Source organism: Adiantum capillus-veneris, chromosome 11, assembly GCF_014529385.1.
Source record: "Adiantum capillus-veneris isolate H3 chromosome 11, ASM1452938v2, whole genome shotgun sequence".
Classification (NCBI taxonomy): Eukaryota; Viridiplantae; Streptophyta; class Polypodiopsida; order Polypodiales; family Pteridaceae; genus Adiantum; species Adiantum capillus-veneris.
Window position 1 is genome coordinate 110,129,192 of NC_140941.1, and position 27,903 is coordinate 110,157,094.

At 47.8% G+C, this 27,903-nt stretch overlaps 1 protein-coding gene across 3 annotated transcripts; it reads right to left on the bottom strand.

Annotated features, from left to right (window-relative positions):
* Nucleotides 1–27,903, bottom strand: LOC147447813 (6-phosphogluconate dehydrogenase family protein). Of its 3 annotated transcripts, none has more exons than XM_086523516.1 (2): nt 27,748–27,903; nt 1–1,117 (listed from the first exon to the last, which is right to left on the bottom strand). In XM_086523516.1, the coding sequence occupies exons 1-2, from the start codon at nt 27,813–27,815 to the stop codon at nt 103–105; spliced, it is 1,083 nt and encodes a 360-aa protein (XP_086379642.1). In that variant the 5' UTR covers nt 27,816–27,903; the 3' UTR covers nt 1–102. The 3 variants fall into 3 exon arrangements, with proteins under 3 accessions (XP_086379642.1, XP_086379644.1, XP_086379643.1); XM_086523518.1 differs by having other exon boundaries at nt 27,701–27,839; XM_086523517.1 differs by lacking the exon at nt 27,748–27,903 and adding an exon at nt 27,567–27,685.

Consider the following 27,903-nt stretch of genomic DNA (forward strand, 5'->3'; position numbering starts at 1 on the left):
GGAGTATCAAGACTCAAGGTATTTGCATTAAGCATTAAGCATATATTTAAAACAATAGCTGTGCTGAAGAGTTACCAATTTTCTCTTAAATTAAGAAAGCACTTAGCTTTTGACAGTAGGCAACTCCATATTATTTAACCGCTCCAGCGCTAACACAAGGGCCTGAGTTCCAAGATTGCCTTCACCATGAGCTTGTAAAGATACATAAAGTTGCTGTGCCAATGCAAGCCCAGGCAGAGAGAGACCCATTCGCCTGCATTCCTCTGTTGCGATTCCCAGATCTTTCACAAAATGATTTACATAGAATCCAGGCTCCAAATCTCGCTTCAAGAGGCGTGATGCATACAGCTGTAAAGATTTAGATCCAGCTAATCCTCCTGCGACAGCTTGCAAGAAGACAGTTACATCCAGCCCTGCTTTGCAGGCAAAAAGCATGCCCTCTACGAGCCCCAACATAGTCGTCGCAATGATAATCTGGTTTCCCATTTTAGTGCTTTGGCCCAACCCAGCACTGCCCATGTAGGTGACAGACCCCATACATGAAAAAAGAGGGGTTAAAGCTCTTACAATGTGCTCCTCCCCTCCTGCAAATATTGCTAATTTCCCTGCTTTTGCTCCCACGTCGCCACCTGAAACAGGGGCATCCACAGCATGACATGATCTCTCCTTAGCAGCTGCAAAAATTTTCTGGGCCAGGGCAGGATCGCTTGTGGTCATGTCAACAACCACCCCTCCTGAGTTGAGACCCTTAATAATACCATTGTCTCCGAGAATGACTTCATCAACATCGGAGGGATAACCTACAATTGTGAATACCACATTGCTTTGCTCTGCCACTGCCTTGGGAGATTCCAAGAAAACTGCCCCTTTTTTGCAAAGACCTTCAGCTTTACCTGCAGTTCTGTTATATACACAAACACTGTAGCCAGCTGCTAAAATGTGCCCACACATTGACTGCCCCATGACGCCTGTCCCTATCCATCCTACACGTGTACGACCCGGAGCAACATCCTTGATCTCCAAACCTGCAGGTGATGCCATTGACAACTGCCTCTGTCTCTGTCTTTGGATGATCTTCTGCAGGTTGATGTGGGGAACTTTTGTGCAAGTGCCTCCACTGACAAATTAAACCAAGAAAAACGACACTTATTGTAACCAAAATCATAATCACACAGTCCACAAAAAATGACAGTATTATCTTCGGAAATGTTAAGTTGCTCAAAGAATGTACACAAAATGACGCCAAAGACTCTCCAGCTGTAACACTTCTTTCTGAGAACCACAATTCCTAGTAGCTTTGTCCCTGATGAATCCAAACTCACCCTCCAAAGTGCTAATTGAAAACTAATGATCATTATCCACCAAACAATAATACATTAACTCCATCCCATATAGTACAGACAGAATATGATATCCCCACTACTGTAAAGGTCAGGAGTCATGAGGCAGCCGTTCCCACCGTACATCTACTCTGCTTTCTAAGCCAAAAAATTTGCCTACAACCGTCCGATGCTTGACATCTCAGCACCTCTGGAATTCTGTTCGTGCCCTCCAATCAGAGCGCACCAGATTGGTGCACACCTGCGCAGAAGTGTTCACTGCACACCTGTACCCGCCGACTGTCCCCCTCCCCAAAACCTTTACGGCTGGGAAAGGTCACTAAGCCCAGCAATACTGCTCCCCCCAATGGCTTGCAGCCTCCCCACCACTCGCCATGCAGTCGCAGTATTACTAGGAAAGGTCGCTAAGGAACCTTTCCAAACACCTTATAAGTGAGAAAACAGTCGGTGTATAGCGAGTTTACAATATATATGTGCGCCCACACCTACATGTTCACATGAACTGACTCACACAAGTAATTTTAATATGGTCTGTATACAGAATTTCCATACTGGTCTAGATTGCAAGGCAGCCTCAGTAAGGGATGGTCTCTAGGGTTGCGAGCAAAAACCACCTCCCTATCACAGTTGATCCCTCCAAGATTACTAGTGGAGTCCACCATCACTTATTCCTATACACACCGTTGTCACATTTAGGTTAGTGCCAGTGACAGAATTTCAGATTAGGGTTTCAAAATTTAGGGTAGGGCTCTTCAAAGCCACCTTTGCCTGCAAGATTCTCCGATAGCGCATAGGTGGTTGCAAGAATCTCCTATGCATTACCCTTATTGCGAAGTGGTTTTGACCACTCATATTCTCAACTCTGGCACACTCTAACTGGCTGATATGGAGCACCAGCTCATTCTCTAGACTCTCACATTTGATTTTTCAATTAAATTTCGCTAACTGATTTTTTCTCCACCTGCTCATTTGAAATCACTGATTCCATTCCAAGGGCAGCCTTGCAGCCCAATAAACAAGCCCAACTGGCCTCTTTTGCATCATAATGTGCTACCCACAAAAGGGCCACGCCTTGGCTGAGGCTGGACCCACATTTTTACTCTGAGAAATACACTTATGGTCTACCATCACCTCTGCGGGGTCCTCTAATATTCAAGATTGAATGATGGATGAAACATTGCAACTTATCGATAATAAAATAGCCAAAGATCATTTTCAACACAATCCTAATCAGTTCGATTATCTGCTATAGAAATCTACGAAATAAATAAATCAAGCAATCCAATTCTTTGACTTGTGTATGTCTAAGAAGGTTAGAAAAGTAACCGTACAAACTCTAAAAGGGTCGATATCACTTGGACAAAACAAAAATAACCTATAAAAGAAAGAAGATGATGAAGAAAAACTGACTTAATGCTTTACTTTTTAACAACAGCTACTCCTTTGGCAAAATAGATGGGAAAAATAAATAAGAGAAGTTTACCTAAATAAACCTTCAGACAAAAAACTCAACTAAAACGTAGTTCACATCAAGGACGAGATAGAGAAAATGTTAATTCTTCAAATAAGCTATAGGCTCAAAAAAAAACAAGACCAGCGGCATACTGCAAGCTGGCCCCCATCCCCGCCAGCGTGCTGCTCACGTTTGACTGCCTACGATTCCCGCCACATATTATACCAATTTCGTGAAGCTCCCACTGTCCCGCTTTCCATTGCCAGTGCTCTCATTATCAAGCTTGCACACATGCGCATAAAGCCACACACTCATCCCTGCACATATACTCACCTACACTTTCACGCACTTCCAGCTTCTACTTCGTCCAAAATGTTGAGGACAATCCTACGTGTACCTTTTGAGCATATACGACCGAAGCTTGCACCTTCATCCTACTTCAAGCTGTAATGTCTCCATTTAGTTGGCTTACCTTCACATGTCAAGCTTGTACATCACCATTCTCAATTTCACCTTCAACCTTACCATTCTATCAAGCCTCTCAGCTATGTAGACTTCATACAAAACTCCACAATTATCATGATTTTCTTTTTCCGTGGGGTGGGCACACTATAGTCTTCAACCAATGTTAGCATACTCTTTCAGAATTTCTACCTTGTCATATCCATTACCCATCTCAAAAAAGGCTATGGGCTTTCATCAAATAGATCATTGCACCACCATAGAACAACAAGTCAACGAGCATTACCTTCATTGGTTGGAGCGTCCAAGGTCGTGTGTTCAACCCCCCTTGACTGCTCAAATGAAATGTGGCCAAATGTCTATATGATGGATTGGCCAGCCTGCTCCTGCTGGGATTACCTCCACCTCACGAGGGTTGGGTATATGCACTGTTATTTCAAGTTCTCCTCTCAAAAAACATAAAAAAACAAGTGGAATAACAAAGTTCATCAACAAGCATGACAATGCCCTTTCGCTTCATGTCTAGCGATCATATAAGGTTGAGAAGTGCACGAATGAGCTTGCAACTCTTGTTCCCAAGCGTTCACAAACCTAGGTGGATAAATGTAAATCTTGGACACGCTGACCCCTGATTGCCGACATTTCTTTTCACGCTTGTTGATGCCAACACTATTTGTAAATGTCTAGATCGATCACGTCATGAGAATTGAACACAATTACATACCACAAAACACCTTAGGCTCAAATCACACTCATGGAGCTACAGCCTGCAAGTAAAAGTTCTTCAGAGAGGAAAATACCAAGGAAATACCCTTGTGTGACAAGACATGAAGCCCCAAACCTAGAATGCCTATTACAATTTATCAGAAACACATGTCCTAGCGAAATATCCTGAAATTTGGATCCTCAATTCCCAAAGCAAAGAAGCTAAATCCAATGGTCATACCAAAAGCTGTCATAGTTGGCTGTGAAAGTTTCCACACAAATAGTCTCCCTTTTCATAGCAGAGTTAATGGTAGCTGTATTATAGTGCTTATAGCTTGAAGAACGATTCAGCCATTAAATATTCCTAATTGGATGAGATTGCCTGGGTTTGTAATTTTAGTGCATCAAGACATTTGTTGGAGATCAACGCGGTCTGGGTATGATGGCTAATTTTACTATGCCAGAATATCAAGAGCTCCAATCTTAAATGAGACTCCTTTTTGGATGAGATTTTTCTAGGAATCCAACGACCAAGGATATCAAGAGCTCCAATCTAGATTGAGAAAACTGATGTTCCTCAGATTGTCCCTCGGAATGACCCTCAAAAAAAATTTAGATAACTTGAGTTGTTTTGCAGATATGTTGTAATCGCCGACGATTACTTTCCTTCAAGAAGGGGGGATGTCACAAACTGTTGACGTGTCAAGCCATTGAAGAACAGAGCCAACATGCAAATCCCGGCTGAGGGGCCTAAACTCTAAGAAGCAGAAGAAGTATTACCAATTTCTAAAGTCTTGCCAAGTGGCTATTTTTAAAGAACAATTCCCACCAACTTACGAGACCCCGTGTCAAGTGCAATAGAAGTGTTTATGGATTAAGCTCCAATCTAGTACTCCGCAAAAACACAAGGGAAACTTTACTTCACTTGAAAGAACTGAACTGAAAGGAAAGAAAGCGAGAGACACGAGAGAGAAAAGAGACGACACCATATGTCAGGTCCCAAACCCTCAATGGCCTCCTTGCTCTGTTGCTAGAGCAAGTACTTTCTTTATTCTTGCACAAATGCTCATACAATGACTGAATGTTGAGATGCTGATGCTAATGGGTACTGCGGTGAAGCCGACAACGAGGTTCTAAGGGTCCTTCAAGTACTATGGTGTACTGTGTCGACAACGACGACGACGAGGCTATGGCTGAATGCTGAATCTTCTAGCTCTGCCAATGGCTTGCATCTGCAACCATGACGAGGCTAGGGGCTGAAATCTTTTGGCAACCAAGGTTGAGATCACTGGCTGATCTTGCTGCAAAATGCTGGCTTCCTTGAGCTGAAAACGCAGGTTCTACTAGCTAGAAACACTGAGGAATCTGATGGAGCAGGCTAATAGGCAGCCCACGATTTCATTAATTTGCCAAAGTCACTTATTTGTCACAAACAGATGACGTGGCATGACCACCCAGGTAGCGAATGCAGACAAATGATGACGTGGCAGAAATTCCACATTTCGCGCTAACAGCATGCTGACGCGGCAGCTCGTACGGCCCTCCGCAAAAAGCACTGACAGCATGATGACGTGGCAGAACTGTACGGATTTTCTGCAAATTGCGCAAGCTGCTCTTTGGGGCAGATTTTGGAGCCAGTTGCTTTTGGATTAATTGCGTTTGAGTTAGATTGCTTTTGGGGCTTTGCTTTTGGCATCCCTTGTAAGAATAAATAGATCCTTAGGGGCCTCTCTTCAGAGCATCTGGAGGCAACGTCTGAGAGCAAAGGACCCCTCGGGTGTTGTACTTTGCTCAAGCATTAATATAATAAAGAAATACCGAAACGGGCGCCAGATTTTGGGGCCAATACCTCTGGGCACGGAACTACGACGGGGCGTGTCCACTCAAGTTTTAAAGTTGTAAAGTATTTTAAGTGATTCTCTCGTGTGTTGTGTCAGATTCTCAACTTGGGGTGTCCAAGATTGTGACAGTGGTATCAGAGCACGGCCGATTTCGCTTCTATCGGGAAAATCCAATCCTCTTACCGCGACATACATGGATTCGAACGATGAATCCCACAAGAATCAGACGAACCCTCCGGAATTCTTAAAACAGGAGGCGGTACGGAAAATTCGAATGGATTAGCAAATCGCGAATACGCACCACCTCGGCCTAAGCAGTGTCAGCTAATGGAGATGCAACGTCAACAACAGGTTGATGAGTGCCCAAAGCAGATGCTCAAGTTTGCAAAGGATTCACAATATGCAAAATTTTTGACCCGGCACCCGATTGACGAAGTGCATACGCATTGGCAGCAAGCCATTGATACACCAATAAAACCAGCCCTCAAGAAACATCCTGTCCCACGGATGTTTACTGAAGATGAACAGGAGGATGTTGTCGAAAAACGAGTCAACCAACTGCTGGGATCACAAGAGAAGCAACTGAAGAAACGTAACAAGAGAACCGACTTCCCTCCCGAATGAACCTGATATCGAATCATGAATTTTGAATCACAAATGATTCAATGAACTGTCGTGCGCGCATCAATTGTTCCTGTGGATGGGAGATGGTGGCATGTGCACATCTAACCCTATGTATACGTGGACAAGCTACTTCATGACAGGGGTTCAGTTAGCCTAGCTTAGGAAGTGAGGCACTTTTGTGAGTCTGTTCGCAGACCGTGCATGTCCAGACACTTACAGTAGATGCATATCCTCTGGTTGCACATAGCATGACCGTCAGATTTCCATCAGGAGCATTTTACAGAGCATAGACCTATTTTCCCTATTTTTGACATTTTTCACTTATTATTTTTAAGTGACTTTTGTTGGGAACTAGGTAGGGCAAATTTACCAAGCATGTATATAAGTAAACCTAGCGCTAGCATTTTCTGGCAGAAGAAACAACAGGAACACAGCGTTCAACACGCACCTTCTCAGCAAGACTCCCCCTTGCAACAACCATAGCGTTTTCAGCCATTTGTAAGCCTAGCGTTTTTACATCAACTCAGCCCTTGCGTTTTTGCACAGTAGATCAGCCCGGCAGCAGCAAGACAACGAAAACCCTAGCGTTTTTGCAACAGAACAAAGAACCAGCCCTAGCGTTTTTGGATCAGCGAGCAAGCTTAGCATTTTGCAGATTCATCGCGACAGAACTCAGATCTAGACCAGCGTTTTCAGTTTTCAGTACATAGACACCGCAGAGCAAGTCCCAAACCTCGCAGATCTCACCTTCCCACAGCAGATCCTCGCCGCACGGTCAGATCCATCGAAGTTTGTAGTTTCAGCCCGGAAAACGTAGATCTCACCTTCCCGCAGCAGATCCTCACCGCATGGTCAGATCCAACGAAGTTTGCAGTTTCAGCCCGGAAAACGTAGATTTCAGCATCTGCGTTTTCAGCGCGTCGTCCTTGCATCGTCGTCATCGACATCATCACCGACATAGAGTCAGAATTCAATAGATAAAGATTTTCATATTTCAGCCCGTCTCGTCGTCGTCGGCAAGTCCATTGCATTGTAGAGATTTGTGCAATCAATAGTAGACCACTCTCGCCATAGAGAGTGGGGCCTTTGGAGGAGGGTTTGACAACATTCTGGTGTCGTATTCTTCTCTCTCTATCTCTCAGTCTCAACACCTTCATTCACAGTATTCACCACTCTGTGTCCATTGCACTCTCTCACTAAAGGAACGGAAGGCTCTCCCTTCTGTAAGTAAAAGGAACCCTTTGAGCACAGTTCGGAGCACTCATCTTGAGCAAAGTTCAACATTCACTTCTCTTGCACCTTACAGATGGCCACACAGCTAGAACTGAATGATTGAACCACTCTGTTCAGTATGTATGAACTCAGTGTGTGATGGATTGGGATCCCTGGAAATGATTACTCGCACACGACACTGCTTGAGTACGGATGGAATGATTGACCAAATGATTGCAACATTTTGGTCTCGGAAATCTATGGACATGATCGCAATATGGGATTAGTTCTGAGATAGATCTAGATGTGATTGCTAATTACGTTACCAGGAATCATGGCCCTAGATCAGAACAAAATCCATGACCGTGATCGCGATATGGGATTAGTTAAATTGACATCGGTGAGGTCTGGCACGGATCTAGATGCGATTGCTAAATACGTCGCCAAGAATCACGGTCCTAGATTCTATGTGATGTGCTCTGAATGTGATGTGATGTGATGTGACTGTCGTCTTTGTAGAAGTGTTGGATTTGTGTCGTCTAGTGCGTCGGTACTTAGAGTCAGTGTCTACTCAATTGGTTTATGGCTTATGTCTGATTTAGCAATCATAATCGAGGGCAATTACAACTCTTTCAAGGGGGGGTATGTCACAAATAGATAACGTAGCATGACCACCCGGGTAGTGAATGCAAATTGATGATGACGTGGCAAAAATTCCGCATTTCGCGCTGACAACATGCTGGTGTGGCAGTCTGTACGGCCCTCTGCCAAAAGCGCTCAAAGCATGGTGACCTGGTAGAACTGTACGGATTTTTGGCAATTTGTGCAAGCTGCTTTTTGGGATAGATTTGGAACCAGTTGCTTTGGGATCAATTGCTTTTGAGTTAGATTGCTTTTGGGGCTCTACTTTTGGCATCCCTTGTAAGAATAAATAGACCCTTGAGAGCCTCACTCTTCGGAGCATCTGGACGCAAAGTCTGAGAGCACAGAACCCCTCAAGTGTTGTACTTTGCTCAAGCATTAATATAGTAAAGAAATACCGAAAGGGACGCCAGGTTTTGGGGCCAATTGAAACCGGCCTGTGGGGCGGTAGGCTTTGGCTTTCACCCGTAATTCTTTACTTTAGACACACACACACAGAGAACGTGCAAAGGAAACCTACGACGGGAATTAACACTTAAGCACACACGGCTCGGAAGCTAGAATGCTCCGAGCAGACGCCGACAACCTGTAGGCCCCAAAATTGGTGCCCCTTTTGGTATTTCTTTATGCTTTGAGAGGGTGAATTACAAAGTAGAGTCCTGGGAATCCTTTACCTGTATCGAGCTAGATACCACCTGTTTTGGCCAAATTTCGGTAGCATAAGAGCCGCAAAACTCGCCCAAAACCAATTCCCCTGTTGGAACTCACTTCCACTAGCATAAACCCTCTGATTCCTGCCCAAAAACAGTAAATTCAGCACGCTGTATTTACTGGTTTTTGCTATGTTTTCAACCCTAAACAGTCCCCGAACTGTCCTCTGCCAATGGGGCACTGTTCCCAATGGTTATGGCGTCCGTAAGGCTGAAAAACAGTCAAATTACAGCACATACACAGCGCTGAAAACGCACCTGTACGGTGACGTTATGACCCTCACCGGTGCTTGCTTTGGAGTAGCAGTTAGCTACCCCTATTCCTGCTCAAGGAGGCTCTTGCCTCAGCACAAAAGCATGAAACCACACAGCTGTACATCAGTCAAATGAAGAGCCCTCTTGTGGGGCATCACATAACTGCACGTAGGAGAGAGAGAGAGCAGTGTAGTGTGCAGGGCATGACTCCTAGCACCACACTGTACATAGAGTGGAAAGGAAGCACTCCATAGCTCTTAACCTGTGTGACAGGAAGTTGCAAATGAGCCTTCCCTCTCAAAATTCAGTGCCACTTGTTCATGCATGAGGAAAGTGCACAAAAATGTGCCACTTGGCACGTTTACAGGCATTTTCCCGTTTCGGGGTTGCCGCCTAAAAATCTCCCGACTGGTTGCCCAATTGACTTTGCGGCAGAGTTGTAAAATGTTCCCCTTGTCATTCCGAAGGTAATGACGCAAACACATTTCACGGCCAAGATAGCAATTCCCTAATTTTTAGGAGATGCTTTCGTTGGGCTCCCATTGGTCATCTGACCATCTATCCTCATTGTGACCGCATCCAAAAGTGCAATGTGGCCCAACTGTCGGATACTTCGTGTTGGTGATCCCACCTTGACTTTATGCCTTTATTGAGTTCACTTCCTAGTATCCACCAACTTGCTAAGTGCGAGGAGGGGGCGTACATGATCTTGCCCTGAGCCTAGACATCCTCTTCCCAATACCGACCAACTTCCCGTCTGCGGGTGAAACTACCATTCACATTCCATACAATGTCCGACCATTTGCAACTTCAAAAAGAGGGTCTCAAAAATAAAACAAAAATCATTGGAAAGAAACCACCAACTAAGGTTAGCAGTTGCCACGTCCTCGTGACATACCCCCCTCTTGAAATCGCAAACGTCCTCAATTGCATACCATAAATACACGCCACTGATGATCTTGTGTTGTTAGCACTCTTTTATCATCGCATGTATCCGCAAGAAAGGTCGTAACACGTAGAATCTAGATACAAATGACTTAATGAGCCCTTCATACTTTTCTCATTTCCATCTATTACATTGAATTCATATGTTCATAATACATTTGATGTGCTAGCTCTATCATTACCCCTCCTTTGCACACGTTAGGTTGGGGCATAGGTAGGTTGTAACCCAAAGGCTTCAAGGTAAAGCTGCAATACGTTTGGTGACTCTGACAGTTCATGCTCTTCCATCCACTTTGCATCCATAGGCGGATAGTTCTTGAACTTCACCAAATAGGGTCTTGCAACTTGTCCTTTAACTTTTCTTTTCTTATGTGCCAAAACTTGCTCAGGTACCAGGATCTCATCAAGTTCCTCAACTTCTAGCTGATCCTCATCTGGCATATCTTATGGCACATCACCCACGAAGGGTCTTAGAAGACTCACGTGAAACGCATTACGAATCTTCCACGCATCAGGCAATTTCAACCTGTAAGCCACATCGTTGATCTTGTCAAGCACTTGAAAAGGCCCATAGTAACGCATGCTGAGCTTAGGAAACAACTGTTCCTTGCCCTTCATCTTCTTCAACCTTGCCTTTTCGAACCTTAATAGAACCCAATCACCAGGTGATAACAGGAATTCACGACGGTGACGATCAGCAACCTTTTTCTGCTTTGCCTGAGTCTTCTCCAAGGCAATTTTAATTTTCTTATACATTTCATCCATGTTCTCAACATATCGATCTGCCTCAAAGATCTTGTCCTTTGTATGCAAAATGGGAGGACCTTTTTTGCCACCTTCAACAATCTCAAAAGGTGCTTTGCCAGTTGACGAATGCACCGTATTATTGTACGCATACTCAAGCATAGACAAATATTGTTCCCACTTGCCCTTATTACCTGACACATAGCATTTCAGTACATCTAAGATGGTAGAGTTAGCTTCTTCTGATTGTCCATCAGTTTGTGGATGAAACGAAGACGAGAACTTGAGCATAAACTTGAGCATAGTGCCCATGTTCTCAAACAATCCTCTCCAGAACAAACTGGTCATACGAGGATCACGATCACTGACAATCAATTGTGGCATACCATGGTACTTAAACACATTGTACATGAACAAGCGTGCCATCTGATCAGATTTTATCTTCTTCCTGACAAGGATAAAATGGGTCTGCTTGCTAAACCTGCAGATAATGGTCCATATACCATCATACCCTATTGGCGTTCTTGGAAGATCAAAGATAAAGTCCATAGCAATGCTTTCCCATGGCTTATCCGGAATCGGTAGTGGTTGTAACAGCCCTGGTGCCTTCTGTCTGTCAAACTTTACCTTTTGGCAAATTACGCATGCTCGCACAAAGCCATCTACATCTCTCCTCAAGGTAGGCCAATAGAAGAATGTCTCTACCGCTTTAACTGTTGCATCAATACCACGATGCCCTGCATGCGGTGGGACATGACTCTCTTCCATGACCTTATGTCCCAAAAGCAGATTCCGGCTTCTTTTGGGGCTACGCAATTTTGGCTTTATTCTACACAAGTAGTTGAGAGAGAGAGAGAGAGAGAGAGAGAGAGAGAGAGCAAGTTGCTTTATTTTTCCACTAAGCCTATGAAAATTAAAGTTGCAATCCCCGATTCGAACGCTCGTTGCTGCTGCACGCTCCCCCCCCTGCGCCATCGTTGCCCCTCACCCCCCCTCTCTCTCTCGCCCTCGCGCTCCCCCCCCTCGCCCTCGCGCTGCCTCCTTTGCCCCCCCCTCTCGCCCTCGCACTGTCTCCCTCACCCAGCCCAGCCCGCCACCGCTGCCCCCAGCTGCCCGCCGCTCTCGCCCCTAGCTGCCCTTTAACCCACCCGCTACCCCCCCATTCCCTGGCTGTTTTCTCTCCCCCCCCCCCCCCCCTCCCCGCAGCCTTTTGTTCCTTCGCTCGCCACTGTATCCTTCCCTCCATCCCCCCCCATGTCCGCATTGCCCCCGAAGGTTTTCTGCACTTGGCTCTGCATCGCTTTTTCTTCGAACTAGTGTTCGGCGTACTCGGTTGCAGTTCTTCTTCACCATCCGCTTCTTCGACTCAGCAGTAGACACAGATGGAGGCTCCAGCTCCGCCACAGAGGGACTCGCCTGAAGCCCCCTCGCCCGACCCCGCTGAGCCCACCATTCGACTTGCTCTTTCGCCGACAGAGCAAGCGAGCCTTGCCGCAGAGGTAGAGCGCTTACAGGCGACTTCTGTCATCTGCAAGGTTCTCGGCACCCGTCCTAGTAGAGGAGAGCTGCGAGACCTTCTCCAGGCCCGCCTTCTCGCAGAGGTGGGCAAGATTTTGGATGTCCAGATCCTCGGACGGGGGTACTACCAGATCGAGTTCGAGACTTCCGAGATGGCCTCCAAGGTCATAGCTATGAGTCCACTGGCCATCCGAGCATGATGCGCCCACTTTCGACAATGGCGACATGGTTTTGACCCGACTTCGGATGTGCTAGTAGAGGAGGCAGACATCCCCATCTCAGTCTACTTTCCGGGTTTACGGAGGGAGTACCTTACACTTCTCTCCAGGATTGGCTCCGCCATCGGGACTGTCCTGGAGACACCTCGTACGGCAGCATCAGTAGCTGCCAAGGCGGCTGGCATCCCTTCAGTTCGAGTTTTGGTCAGAGATACCCACATGCTCCCGAAGGTCATCCTTCTGCCTCGGGTGAGTGGGGGTTGGTTTAGACAGAGTGTGGAGTACTCGGGTCTCCCAAACCAGTGCTTCATTTGTAGACAAATGGGCCATCTAGCGAAGGCCTGTCCACAGAGGAGGCCACGACCTGCACCTCAGCCTCAGCCCCAGCCTGCCAAGGCTGGGCCGCAGCCACAGCCAGCGGCACAGCGCACAGATTCTGAGCCACCCTCCGAGCCTGGGGCTCCAGCGGAGGAGGGATGGTAGCAGGCCCGTGGCCATCGACGCCAGGGGCCACACCGGCAGCCTGGCACTCAGAGTGGCCCTCAGGTGCCTACTCAACAGCAGTGGATTCCCACGGGGAACCGCTTTGGTCCTCTTGAGCAGGAGGAGCCCCCTACGCGAGCCTCCACTTCCGCTTCACCCTCGCCAGCCACCCCACCTTCAGATTTCCCCTCTTCCTCCTCATCCCCTCCCCGGCCCTCTGCTCCCGCCCACTCCCCACCTCGCCCCCTGTCTTTGTCGCCCCACCCCGCTTCTCTTCTCCTCCACCCCCCCCCACCCCCCCCCAGCTCCTTCTCCCCCTCCTCCTGCTTCAGTACCACAGTCGACTCACGAGACTGGTCCCTCGCCGGCGGCTAGGAGATCTCTTGGCAGTGCCTTTGCCACGAGTCGCCTAGCGAGAGAGGGTCAGCCCTTCTTGCGGCCCCCTCTGCAGATTCAGACATCTTCCCTTGCAGCTATCCCTCGTGGTCTGACGAGCATTGACCTCCGACGCCGCTGGGATTTCTTCGATTACGGATTCACTCGCTTTCTCGGCGATTCCGCAGCAGACCACGAGGCAGCCTGCTTCACGGTCCACGCTCTGTTCCTCGCCGCTAGGGGGACAGAGGCCTTGGACTCAGCAATTGGTTTCTCCTTTCCCCTCTGTGGTCGGACCGAGACAGAGTGGTCCCTAGACTCAGTGGTGGGATGGTTGCATACACAGGTTCTCGAGTTCTCTCACCACATGGGAGAACTTGGAGTTACAGATTTGCTGCAGACTTTGTGGCCACTGGCCAAGTTTGCGGTGACACCCCCAAACTCAGCAGGATGTAGGCATATTGTGGTGTACTTTTTTGCTGATACGCAGTGTTTGCCTTGCTATGTATACATTCATGAGGACTCCTGGACAGAGGAGGTTGCTTTGCGCACGGCTCACTCTGCTTGGGCTTGGGCCAGGCACTCACTACAGGCTCGCCCATCTAGAGGACGCTCGGATGTGGATTACTCCCCATCCAAGCCTGCCTCGAAGATAGCCCGTCTTGCTGCTGCGACAGCATCTGTTCTCTCTCGCTTCCCATGAGGATCGTCTCGTGGAACGTGTAGGGATTAGGTGGGCCCCAGTTTCAGCGACAGCGGGGCCGATTGCGTCAGGAGCTTCAGCGTTGCCTTGTGGGAGGAGAGATTGATCTCCTTATGCTTCAGGAGCACCATTTGTCTGAGAGCCACATTCGGCGATGTGGCCAGATTTTGCGGGGACGTTATGATACCTTTTGGTCAGCTGCTTTTGGACCTGGAGGCATCCAGGGTGGGGTATGTATGACTATTGCGGACTCATTGCAGCAGGCCATTGTGGGCATAGGGATTATTGTGCCAGACAGGGCTCAGTGGATTACTTTGCAGGTTCAGGGTGTCCTTGTGGGCTTCTTGAACATCTATGCGCCCAATGTGGCGAGTGCTCGTGCAGAGTTTTGGTCACAGATTGTTGAGCCTTTGCCACAAGTTCACCATTGGTGTGTAGGAGGGGACTTCAACATGTTGGAGGACCCCTCTGACAGGATCGGAGGCAGCCATGCTACTGTACATGGAGTCGAGTTAGCAGCTTGGGAGAGGTTGTGTATGACTTTGAGGGTCTCGGATACATGGCAACATTCTGGCTTTGTGAGGCCTCCAGAGAGTCTTGCCTTCTCTAGATCGGACCGCAGAGTGGGAGGAGTGAATCTATCGCGGATAGATCGCTTCTACACTAGTGACCACTTCAGTGACTTGGGGGGGATCAGTGGGCATCCTAGCAGGGACATCCTTCTCGGACCATGCTCCAGTGATCCTCACAGTGGCAGACAGGCAGAGGAGTGGGAGCACGATGCTTTGCATCCCAGAGCGGGTCTTGTTGGACTCAGCACTCAGAGAGAGGGTAGAGGCTCTCTGGACAGAGGGCATGGACAGCCAGGCTCTACCTGCAGACAGAGTGGCCTTAGGCCTAGCTCAGCTTAGCCACTTTTTTCTCCAGGAGTCTTTGGCTCGACGGGCTGCAGCGAGAGAGGAGCAGCAGCGTCTCAGACGAGGCATTGCTTCACTACAGAGGATGCAGGAGCAGCATCCAGACAATCCATGGTTGGAGGAGCAGTTACAGCAGGCTCGAAAGGAGCTTGCTTGCACAGAGGAGAGGCGCCATGAGTTTGCCTTTCACCGATAGGCATCTCAGTGGACTCAGGTGGGTGACAGAGTGACAGGTGCTTTTTTTGAGACAGTGGGACCTCGGCACTCGCATGCCAAGCTCAATCAGCTGAGGAGACCCGATGGGTCAGTTGTTTGTGATCCTGAGGATATGCGTGCAGTTGCTACTGACTTTTACCATGAGCTACTGTCGGCTGAGCCCCAGTCAGAGAGACAGGATGCATGCAGGGAGCAGGTTTGGGCGCAGATGCCTTGTCTTGTGATTGAGGAGATGCGCCAGAGGCTAGAGATACCTCTTCAGCTTGAGGAGCTGCACACGGCTCTTAGGGCCCTCCCTCGTGGTAGCTGTCCAGGTGAGGATGGGCTGACTCTCAGCTTCTTCTTGGAGTACTGGGACCTGATTGGCCAGATCTTTGTAGTGCCTTTCAGTACATTCTGCACACAGGAGTGATGCCGGATAGCATGAGTGAGGGCCTGATTTACCTCATTCCGAAGGAGGGTGGCTCCTTGGATGAGATTCGACAGTGGCGCCCCATCACCATCCTCAACTTAGCCTACAAAATTCTTGCCAAGGCTCTGAGTTTGAGGATTCAGCCACTTTTGGAGAGCCTTATACATGGGACTCAGACAGGTTTTGTCAAGGAACGCAGTATCCTTGACAACATCTTCACTTTCTGGGAGGCTTCTGCCCTGGCACGTCTCCGTGGGGAGGACCTTGTGATTCTTCTTCTCGATTTTGAGAAGGCATACGACAGAGTTGACTGGGACTTTCTAGAGGGCACGCTTCGCAGGATGGGCTTCTCAGATGCTTGGATCAGAGGGGTGTCAGCTTTATACAGACAGGCTCACAGTCAGGTGCTTTTGGCAGGAGGTACAGGTGAGCGCTTCATGCTCACACGATCGGTCAGACACGGTTGTCCTCTTGCCCCCTTTCTCTTTCTGTTCTATGCGGAGGCGATGAGCAGATTTTTGGTGTCACAGCAGGTTGGTTTGAGGGGCTTAGCACTCCCTATACGGGGAGATGAGCTTCTGGACGCTGAGTTTGCAGACGACTCAGCCTTGTACTTAGAGGGCCAGGAGGCCAATTTACACAGATGTGGGCAGGCTTTGGAGACCTTCTGCTGTGCATCGGGCGCACTGATCAACTGGAGAAAGACAGTGGCTTTCTTGGTTGGTAGTGCTCCTGTGCCAGATTGGATGCCAGGAGAGGGTTTCAGGTGGATTCCTCCAGGGACTGCAGTTCGGTACTTGGGTTGTCAGGTTGGTTTGGACTTGTCCCCCGAGAAGGAGATTGCTCCTCTTCTCCTGTCCATCAGGAGAAAGCTGTTACATTGGAGCTCAGCACGACTTTCGCTGGCTGGTAGAGTAGTAGTTGCCAACCAGGTGTTGTTGGCGACTATGTGGTACATCACTTCTTGCTGGATCTTCTCGAGTTCTTGCATCAGCCAGGTAGAGAGGCTGATCAGGAACTTCCTTTGGTCAGGTCGCGACACTCAGATTGCCCGAGCCAAGGTGGCTTAGTCGGTCATCACACTTCCTTGTTCGCAGGGAGGGCTTGGGATAATTGATCCAGCACAACAGAGCAGAGCCCTTCTTGGGAAGTTCGTCGTCAGAGGACTTCTTCCAGGCGAGGAGCCCTGGAAGGAGTTCTTGCTGCAGAGGCTTTGTGCCAGGGTGCCTCAATCAGGAGGCCCTTGGCAACCTTCGACCAGATGGATCTTTACAGAGTTGCGCCGAGTTGGTTTGAGCAGGAGACTGGAGGACCGATTCGCTGTGAGTTTGCTGCGTTCTTGGGAGCTATTACGGCGTGGCCTAGAGCAGAGACAGCCGACGTGCACGGAGAAGCGCCTACGGCAACCCCTCGTCTGGAACCCCATGGTTAGCACTCAGAGAGGCCACTTGGTTGGGAGTAGGCCTCATGTTTCTTGGGGTCCCATGGCAGCAGGTCCAACGCGCTCTCTAGGTGACTGGCTAGAGTTCACATGTTTGTCAGAGGAGGTGCAGGCTGTCCAGCTACAGGGCATGAGAGGGATTCAGAGCATGTGTCAGGACATCTCAGAGTCAGTTCCAGTTGAGTGGCTCACGCCTCTCGAGCCAGTAGCACCCCGGTGGATGGGAGCCTTCACACGACTGGAGGTTCTCATTTCAGTCAGGGCTTGCTCAGAGACTGTCCCAGCCCTGTTCTTCGAGCTTCAGGGTGGGGGACGATTACAGCGAGTTGCAGTAGAGGCCCCGCAGGTAGTAGAGTGCTGTTTCCAGAGGATCCGAGTTGTGGGCATCTGTGGGAGGACTTGCGTCATAGACCCTGACCCAGCAGCTCTTGAGATAGGACACTGGAGGCTATGGGCTTGGGAGTGCTGTCCACTGGCACGAGTACAGTGGGATCCTGGTGAGTGGCTTTGGAGGGACCCCTTCTCTTCTGCAGACCGCCCAAGAGTCCCTTTCTTTCAGTACACTGTTCGACTTGGACGTCATATACTTGCAGCACAGAGAGAGGCCCGCCCCGCTGCAGCACGTCATTGGCAGGAGGAGAGCCTCACAATTGAGTTCTTGGCAGCTTTTTGGCAGAGGCTATGGGACTCTAGACAGCCGAGGCGCGTCACTTTGTTCCAGTAATTGGTTGCACACAGAGCCACAGCAGTAGGGAGCTGGCTTGTGCATAGTGGTCTCTCGGCCGCATGTACAGCATGTGACCAGTTGGTGGAGAGTCAGCGACACTGTCTTTGGGACTGCCCCTCGGCCCAGTTGGTGTGGCTACGAGTTCTTCGGCTGATGCCTGCCCTCTCCACGGCTCGACAGTACACTTGGGGGGCAGCGGCTTGGTCCACCCTCACAGGCCCGGCACTTCAGTTTGAGCTATCTTCCACCAGCAGGATGATAGTGATACAGGGGGGGCGACCTACACTCCAGCCTGCTACAGACCTTACTCCACAAGAGTGGTGCAGTGAGAGAGAGGAGTGTTGGGAGCTCATCAGCGGCCTAGCTCTCTGGTTCATCTGGCGGGCCCGTTGTTTCCGCATCTTTGAGGCTCGTCCTATGCCACCAGCAGAGACTGTTCGTGACTTTTGGCTAGAGCTGATCCATACTCTCAATGGACAGCTTGAGGGACTACAGGGCCGTTCCGACCGCATGCGGGAGCGCTGCGAGGCTTTCCTTCGACTCTGGCACCCTGGGCCTTTCTACACCATGGTCCAGGGGGTGCTCAGATGGCACTACTGTCCACCTGTGTGGCTCTTCCCTCCTCCCATCTCTTGATTTAGCCCCATTGTATATATGCTGTTTTTTCATTGGGAGAGTCTCCCCATCATGCTTGTTGTAGCCCTCTCTTGCAGAGGTGGATGTAGCCCTATGGGCAGTTTTCATTAACTAATAGAAGGATCTTTTTCTCGGAAAAAAAAAATTAAAGTTGCTTTATTTTGAAAGCTTTTAAACTTAGAAGCTTTTGGGGCGTTTGGTTTTTTAGCCTTTGGGCTCTGCTTCCACAATCCCTTGTACTCTTTAAATACGTGAGCAGGCCTCTCACAACTCAGAGCATCTGGATGCAGAGTCCGAGTGTGAGCGCCTGCCCGCACTCAGATTAATATAAAAAGAAATACCGAAAGGGGCGCCACACTTTGGGGCCAATATCTCTAGGCACGAAACTCTGCCGAGCCAGTGTCGAATCAATTTGTGAATTGTGAACTGTTTTGAAGTGGTTATTTGGTGCTGTCGCGGTAGATTCTTGACTTAGAGTGTCCAAGTCCGTTACAGTGGTATCAGAGCACGGTCGATTTCTCTTCTACGGGAAATTCGATTCCTAAATTGTTTTCCACGACACCTATGGCTTCAGGCAAGGATCAGTCGACTCGCTCTGCATCCGGAGATGCGGGAAGGATCGCAATGAAGATTCCGGCAAGGAGTATGGCCCGCCTCGAACTACTAAGGCGGAGCGTCGAGAGATGGAGCATCAACGATTGATCGGCGACGCAACAAAGATGATGCTTAATTTTGCCAAGGACCCAAAAATGGCAAAATATATGAGCAAGACCTCTTTGGAGGAGGTGCACGCGCAGTGGCAGAAAACCACAAAACCACCCCCAAAACCCGCTCTCAAGAAACCTCCTACTCCGAAGAAGTATAGAGAGAAGGAATTAGTAGAGGTGGTTTATGCAAAAATTGCTCAGCTTTTTGACGCGCAGAACAAAGCTGAAAAGCACGGCAAAAAGCAAAAGAAAGGCACTGACTTCCTAGGTTATTTGGGTTGTCTGTCTACTTTTGAAAAAGCAAGAAAGCAGAAGAAGCATCATGTTTGATTTGAAGGAGTACCCACTTCTTCTTCTTTTGACAGTTCTTCTAGCTCATCTGATTCAAGCGGAGAAGACCGACAAGGCAAAAAGCAAAGCAAAAAGCAACGCTTCGAAAAGGGCAAGAAAAAGGCAAAGAAGTCTAAATCTCGCCCCTGAGTGACAGTTCTATAGAGGACTCGTCTACAGACAGTTAAGACTCTGACGAAAGCAACTTTTATGCAAAATAGAAGAATTTTTATAAAGCCAACCAGTATGACTTTCCGGAAGACAAAAGCAAGAAAGTCCGAGAGTTTAAGGAAGGTGGACAGTCAATTCAATTTGACACGTTTTCTGGCTATACAGATGCTTCGAAGGCTTTGTCTTTTGTACAGCAGTTTGAAATCACTTTCGCGGGAGGGCGTTACTCAGAGCACTCTAAGATTCGGAGAGCTGCCTCTTACTTTAAGGGGAATGCTCGACCTTGGTGGTCCACGCTTCTATTAAACAAGACAGAGCCAGTTAAATGGCTGAAATTCGAAAGGCTTTTCATTTCTTCTTGGCTGACTCGAGCGTATGAACGTGACATACGAATTGCTTGGAACCATCTTCGGATGACCAAGAAGGATACAGTGGACACTTATTGCGAGAGATTCTGGAGCTCTTTTCTACCCGCCTCTTCATTTAAGAAGATCTCATTCAAGGAACAGATTGAGCGGTTCACCTTGGGTCTACCTACAGAGATCCAAAATGATTGCTAAGAACAAAAGTCAGCTTCCATTCAGGAATTGATGAATCATGCGAAACAGGGTTTTGCCATTCACTCTGGCAGTCTGACCTACCCCACAGATGCGATCATGACGCAAAGAGCCGAACAGACTTCGAAAAATGAAAGTAGAAAGAGAAAGAGCAACCCAGAACAGAAAGACAAGGATGCACGACCCAAGCTTACTCCTCAAGAGAGGGCTCTCTACATAAAGGAGGGGAAGTGCTTTGAATGCGAGGAAACTGGGCATATCTCCGCGAAGTGCCCTGACAAGGCACCGAATGAACAGGATGAAGAAAGGCCAGAAAGTTCCAAAGCAGCTGAGGGACGTGGCAGAAAAGGCAAATAAAAAGCAGAACTGGTACCACATTGCGTGGGGACTGAATCGAATCAAATGAATGAAAGTACAAACTTTGCCGCTTTTGGGGCAAAGTGAAGGATCGGGAAGCCCTCTTTTTCTATCCGATGATCCTCAGGTCTCTCTGGCGGCAATTGCGACGGTAATGAATCAAAGAAACAGTAACTAACCTCTCGCAAAAATGCTGACCTTTCTTTATCTAACACAGATAAATTTGACTGACAATTATCTGAGACATCACGTGTAAAAATCAAGTACACAGAAAGATGATTCTTTATTCTAGGAGTGATAGCAGAAGCAGATACAATAGGGACAGACTCCCCTTTGAGCTTTACATCCAAAACATGAGTTTTGCCCCTATGCTGAAGGGTGATCGTCTTGCCGAAGACATCCAACACGCCATGCACTCTGAACATCCACAGAACTCCAAGTAGCGCATCGCACCCTTCCAATGGCATGATATAAAATTCTTCTGTGTCCACATACGACTGAATGTGCAGACGCAGCTTTCCAATAATGGGAGTAACACACTCTAAGTGGCCAGGACATGCCAACCCTACCTGTGCTATGTACCCTATCTCTTCAGCTCTGATTCCCAGCTTCATAGCTAACTCTGGTGAGATAAAGTTTGCTTTGGCACCTGGATCAAAGAAGATGTGTCGTCTGATCCCTAACTTTACCCCATGCCCTACATAACTCATTGGCATCTGTACTGGGCCTATCACCCACCATATCTGGCACCAAACTTGCCGTGGGTTTAGGCTTCTTGCCTTTTTGGTCCTCTTTATCATCTGAGTCAGCTGGTCTTTTCCTTTGTGGACAATTGGTGGCAAAGTGACCAGGCAGCTCGCATATAAAGCATTTGTTTTCAGCCATTAGGACCTTCTTTTCCTCGAGCGACTTGCGCACAAAAGGCTTCCTTTTCTGTTTCTTTGCCTACGCTCCAGAAGTCCCGGCTGAATCCTTGTCTTTGGTGTCCTTTTCTGACCCCTGTGACACTTCAAGAGCCGTTTTCACAAAGGGCTTCTTTGCTGAATTTTTCTTTTGCTGCCCTCCTTTCTCGTTGCTCGGAAACCCACTCTCCTCTCCTTTCAACAAGGCAAGACCAGTGTTAGCAACTTCCATAAGCTGAGTGAGGGTTTGTTCTTGGTACAGTAATCGCGAAGCCCTTTAGGCAGCCCACAACAGTAGTTCTCTATCTGCTCTGTCAATGGCACAAATCTGTAGAAGGTCACTGAGAGTAACGCTTTACAAAACCTCCGATTATACTCCAGCAAGCTCTTGCATGTAGCCGAAGTAACCTGGTACCAATCTGTCATGACGTCGGCTTCAAATTCATTTGACAGCCAAGCAGATGCAAACATTTGCTTGAAGTAAACCCATGTGGCGGGTGCCTATCCTTGCATTAACAATGTCGTCCACCATGTAAGCGCATTGTCCTTTAAGTGGCAGCTTTCCTAACCTAAGAGGCCTCTGTAAAATTCCCTCCTCCATAGGCTGTATCAAACTACTAGAGGAAAGTGAGAGCCTTTGCTTTATCCTCGAAGCCACTGAAAGTGCTGAACTTTACAGCTGCACCACCTTCTTTGTAAGCTTTCGGCTTTTCCAGTGCCCCCAAGTTGTCATAAGGAATGGTCTGCAACATGGGCACTATAGTAGGCATGATCGGCACATCTTGGCCATTAACATTTTGCGTCAGAGGTGCGATATCTAGCTGCTATCCAGAAAAACCAGCCATGCCAAAATGACCCTGAGGCACCCCAAACTGGCCCTGGTTGCACTGAAAACCCTGCTGCATGCCGATACTACCATACACAGGGTTGGGCATCATGCCTTGCATACTCCCAAACACTGTTCCTGGCATGTACGGCTCGCTTCCAAGCGCATAAACAGCCATACTTTGGAGCACAGATCCACCCCCGAAATACCCAGGATATACCATGGGTGGTGGAAAAACTGGGTGCATTGCCTGGTAACCAGTTCCCTGTCCATTCAAGACAGCATGCGGGCTCTGAAAGTTGGCAGGCTGAACTGGCATAACCTGTGGAATAGGCGTTCTAGCCACCTGTTCAAGCACGGGAGGAACCTGTTTTGGAGCCCCTGACTCTGCAACATGCAATTGTTCCCTATCCTGCTGAGTCGCATGAAGTACTTGGACTTGAGCCTCAACAAGCTCTGTACGCGGTGTAGGTTGCCTATTTTGCTGTTGCACTGGTGGCGTTTGCAAGAACTCCATAAACCTTAGATTTTGCACCAGTTGCGAAAAGACATTCACCACGGAAACTAATTGAGTCTTGAACGCATCATCCTCAAGTTGCCCAGTCATAAAGCCCTGTACTACTGGAGGGACATTCACATCAACAGGAGGTACAGTCTGACGTGGCCGTGAGCTCTCGCCAATCTCGAAGACCATAGGATTTCCATGTCTGTCCTTCGAAGAGGAACCCTCTTCCATAATGCCCTTCCCTTCGGCCATAGTGTAATCCCGCGTTCTTGTACTCTGTGTCTTTACCCAAAACAACCGAGGCTCACTCTTTCACGAAAAAGTAATTGATATCCCGGCAACAACCTTGAAACCGGCCCGTGGGGCGGTAGGCTTTGGCTTCCACCCATAATTCTTTACTTTAGACACACACATAGAGAACGTGCAAAGGAAACCTACGATGGGAATTAACACTTAAGCACACACACGGCTCGGAAGCTAGAATGCTCCGAGCAGACGCCGACAACCTATAGGCCCCAAAATTGGTGCCCCTTTCCGTATTTCTTTATGCTTTGAGAGGGTAGCTTATAGGGTAGAGTCCTGGGAATCCTTTACCTGTATCCAGCTAGATACCACCTGTTTTGGCCAAATTTCGACAGCATAACAACCCCAAAACTTGCACGAAACCAATTCCCCTGCTAGAACTCACTTCCACTGGCATATACCCTCTGATTCCTGCCCAAAAACAGTAAATTCAGTGAGCTGTATTTACTGGTTTTTGCCCTATTTTCAGCCCTGAACAATCCCCGAACTATCCTCTGCCAGTGGGGCATTGTTCCCAATGGTTCTAGCATCCGTATGGCTGATAAACACTCAAATTACAGCGCATACACAACGCTGAAAACGCACCTGTACGGTGACGTTATAACCCTCACCGGTGTCTGCTTTGGAGTAGCAGTTAGCTACCCCTGTTCCTGCTCAAGGACGCTCTTGCCTTAGCACAAAAGCATGAAACCACACGACTAAACATCAGTCAAATGAAGAGCCCTCTTGTGGGGCATCACATAACTGCATGTAGAGGAGAGAGAGAGCAGTGTGTAGTGTCCAGGGAATCACTCCTAGCACCACACTGTACATAGAGTGGAAAGGAAGCACTCCATCGCTCTTAACCTGTGAGACAGGAAGTTGCAAATGAGCCTTCCCTCTCTAAATTCAGTGTCACTTCTTCATGCATGAGGAAAGTGCACAAAAATGTGCCACTTGGCGCGTCTATACACATTTTCCCGTTTCGGGGTTGCCGCCTAAAAATCTCCCAACTGACTTCGCGGCAGAGTTGTAAAATGTTCCCCTTGTCATTCCGAAGGTAAAGACGTGAACACATTTCACGGCCCAAAATAGCAATTCCCTAATTTTTAGGAGATGCTTCCGTTGGGCTCCCATTGGTCATCTGACCATCTATCCTCATTGGGACCGCATCCAAAAGTGCAATGTGGCCCAACTGCCGGATACTTTCTGTTGGTGATCCCACCTTGACTTTATGCCGTTATTGAGTTCACTTCCTAGTATCCACCAACTTGCTAAGTGCGACGGGGGCCTACATGATCTTGCCCTGAGCCTAGACATCCTCTTACTATACGAATTCCAGTATCGACCAACTTCTCGTCACATTGGCCATACAATGTCTGACCATTTGCAACTTCAAAAAGAGGGTCTCAAAAATAAAACAAAAATCATTGGAAAGAAACCGACAACTAAGGTTAGCAGTTGCCACGTCCTTGTGACATATATACCTAGATGAATCCAGGATAAGCCCAGATTCACCCTTAAGGGAAAGTGCAAGGTATAGACCCATGGAAGTCACCCACAAGACAATATAACCATCAGCTCCATCATGCATAATATTGACTAAATACCACAACATCCCCACTAACGTCGTCAGTGCCCAATAGTGGGTGTAGAACTAGGTACTAACATATGCTCCCAAACACAACACACACCACACGCACACACACATGAGCATACATCAACACAAAGTTCAACGTACTGAGTTTCTGTCATGATTCCGGAGATCAAGGGCAGACTCAGCCATAATGAAGCCTAGCACTAAAAGAAGCATTAAATCGAAAAAATTAGCACAAAAATGAGGTAGTTGATAGGGCATACGCACCACAAAAGATAGAAAGAATTAGCACAATATCAACTGGTCGTAACTCGGACGAAAACTTAACAGTTAACAATTGCCACGTCCTCGTGATACCAATACCTCTCGGCACAGAACTACACCGGGCCGTGTCGACTCAAGTTTTAAAGTTGTTAAGTATTTTAAGTGATTCTCTCGTGTGTCATGTCAAATTCTCGACTTAGGGCTTTTTGGGGCAGATTTTGGAGCCAATTGCTTTTGAGTTAGACTACTTTTGGGGCTTTGCTTTTGGCATCCCTTGTAAGAATAAATAGACCCTTAGAGGCCTCACTCTTCAGAGCATCTAGATGCAAAGTCTGAGAGCAGAGGACTCCTCGTGTGTTGTACTTTGCTCAAGCATTAATATAATAAAGAAATACCGAAAGGGGCCCCAAGTTTTGGGGCCAATACCTCTGGGCACGGAACTACGCCGAGCCGTGTCGACTCAAGTTTTGAAGTTGTGAAGTATTTAAAGTAATTCTCTCGTGTGTCATGTTAGATTCTCGACTTCGAGTGTCCAAGATTGTGACATATTAGTTAAGTGTCCAAAATAAGAGATGGTTCACGCGGTAAAAATGCATGTATGTTAAATATCGTTCCGTGCAAGAGAGGGTATGCAATCTATTGACTAGTTTGGACATGCTAGAGGCTCACAAAGGTGGCAGGCTCAATCCCTAAGCTACTAAATCATGCTAGACAGTGGCAGAACATGTCCACATAGCGCAAGTGAAGTACTTGCACACGTGACGTCAAGGTGAGACACAACTGCCGAACTTCTATTGTACTTATGATGTTGAATGCTTCTGATGCATGTGGCTACATAACCAATGAAGATTCCTCCAAGCAGGTGGATATTGCAGATGTAGATCTAGTGCAATGCAAACACCTACCATACGAGTTACCAAGTAGCCTAACTACTGTATACCAACCTTCATGTTGACTCTGCCTTGCAAGCAAGTACGACCACTGGAATATTCTCGTCTCGTGAAAACATTGCACGTGAAGCTGAAAGGTAAAGGTGCTCAAAGGTAATTCCAAGGGAATGCGAATGCAAAAGAGGGTCAGGGATCCTATCTCCAACTCCTTCCATACCCGCATAAGAGGCAAGTAGATCTTGATACTCAAAATCTGAATTTTCGTGTATCCGATGTCCTTCAAAGACAAGGCAATGAAGATGGGATTTGTTAAGTCAATGGTCAAGACTCAAAGATTCTTTCAGGAAAAAAATTGGGAGAGGTTCTTCATGGTTCTTGGGTTCTTCCCTTGAGTTCGCAAAGCCGAAGCACACACAGAGCTCTGATACCAATGTCAAGTGCAACGAAAGTGTTTATGGATTTAGCTCGGATCTAGTACTCTGCATAAACACAAGGGACACTTTACTTCACTTGAAAGAACTGAACTGAACTGAAAGAAAGCGAGAGACACAAGAGAGAGAAAAGAGACGACACCGAATGTCAAGTCCCAAACCCTCAAGGGCCCCCTTGCTCTGTTGCCAGAGCAAGTACTTTCTTTATTCTTGCACAAATACTCATACAATGACTAAATGCTGAGATGTTGATGCTAATGGATACTGATGCTGCTGATGCTGGGTACTACTGGTTCTATGTCGATAATGGTGAAGCCGACGACGAGGTTCTAAGGGTCTTGCGTGTACTATGGTGTAATGTGTCGACGACGATGACGACAAGGAGGCTATGGCTGAATGCCGAATCTTCTAGCTCTGCCAATGGCTTGCATCTGCAACCATGACGAGGCTAGGGGCTGAAATCTGTTGGCGACCAAGGCTAAGATCGCTGGCTGATCTTCCTGCAAAATGCTGGCTTTCTTGATTGTTGTCTCTAGACCCTCCTTTAATGCCTTCTTGGAGTTCCATCTTTCTCATGAGCCACCTTCAGCAAGTGGACCGGTTTCTATCCAGGATGATAGCTTCTTGTCAGCTGCAGTGCACCTTGGTGATGGCAATTGCCTCTTCTCCCTCATCTTCTTCATGGGCTGTTCTCTCCCTCTTGTATATCCAATACCTCTTGCTGTCAAATCTTACCAATTGGTGAGCATATGCCCGACACCGAGCTCTTGCAGTTGCTCACTGTCCTCTTCACCATTGGTGGCTTTTTGTAGTTCAGGTTTTTCATCTAAAGTTGCTCATGGAGCTTTTGAGGGAAGTGCCCATCTTTCAAAGGCTAGTTAGCTTGCCTGGGCACTTTTTACCCCCTTTAGAACAACTTTTACCCTGGCATTCAATTTTTATAGTCTGTCCCTGTGGCTAGTTGTATCTAGTTTTTACAGTTTCCAGTTTAGCAAGGATCGTTATGCCAGACCATGACCCACCAACCAAGAATGCTCAGCACTTCCATAGCCGTCAAGAAGCGAAAAAACATCCCCTCTAAGGCTCTAAAGAAACCACAATGATAAAGTAGACAAGATTCATTTGATTGTCACAAGCTGAGACACTCGTTGGAAAAAGCTGCTTGTACCTTGGCATGACATGATCGCAGCCAAATAATAGAAAAAAAAAAACCTTCCGGCAGTCGATGCGGAATCTCTCTCTCTCTCTCTCTCTCTCTCTCTCTCTCTCTCTGGCCTCAATTCACAGGAAGAAAGCACTTACGGGAGCTCTCTCTCTGTGGCCTCAATTCACAGGAAGAAAGCACTTACGGGAGCAGAGCCGAGTAAAAAAAGAGAGAGGCGCGTAGCCGCAAAGCAATTGCACAGCGATTTAACATAATCCCATGGCCAGCACAGAAAATGTGAACCAACCTACAGTTTACACTCTTGAGCTACTTAGGTAGAGGAGCCAGTAAAAGCTAAAAG

Excerpts from the sequence above, each read along its gene's own strand:
- LOC147447813 (XM_086523516.1), bottom strand. The coding sequence starts at position 27,815 with ATGTTAAATCGCTGTGCAATTGCTTTGCGGCTACGCGCCTCTCTCTTT. Across the intron at positions 1,118-27,747 it reads TTTTACTCGGCTCTGCTCCC|TGGAGGCACTTGCACAAAAG; the intron begins GTAAGTGCTTTC and ends TTAATTTGTCAG.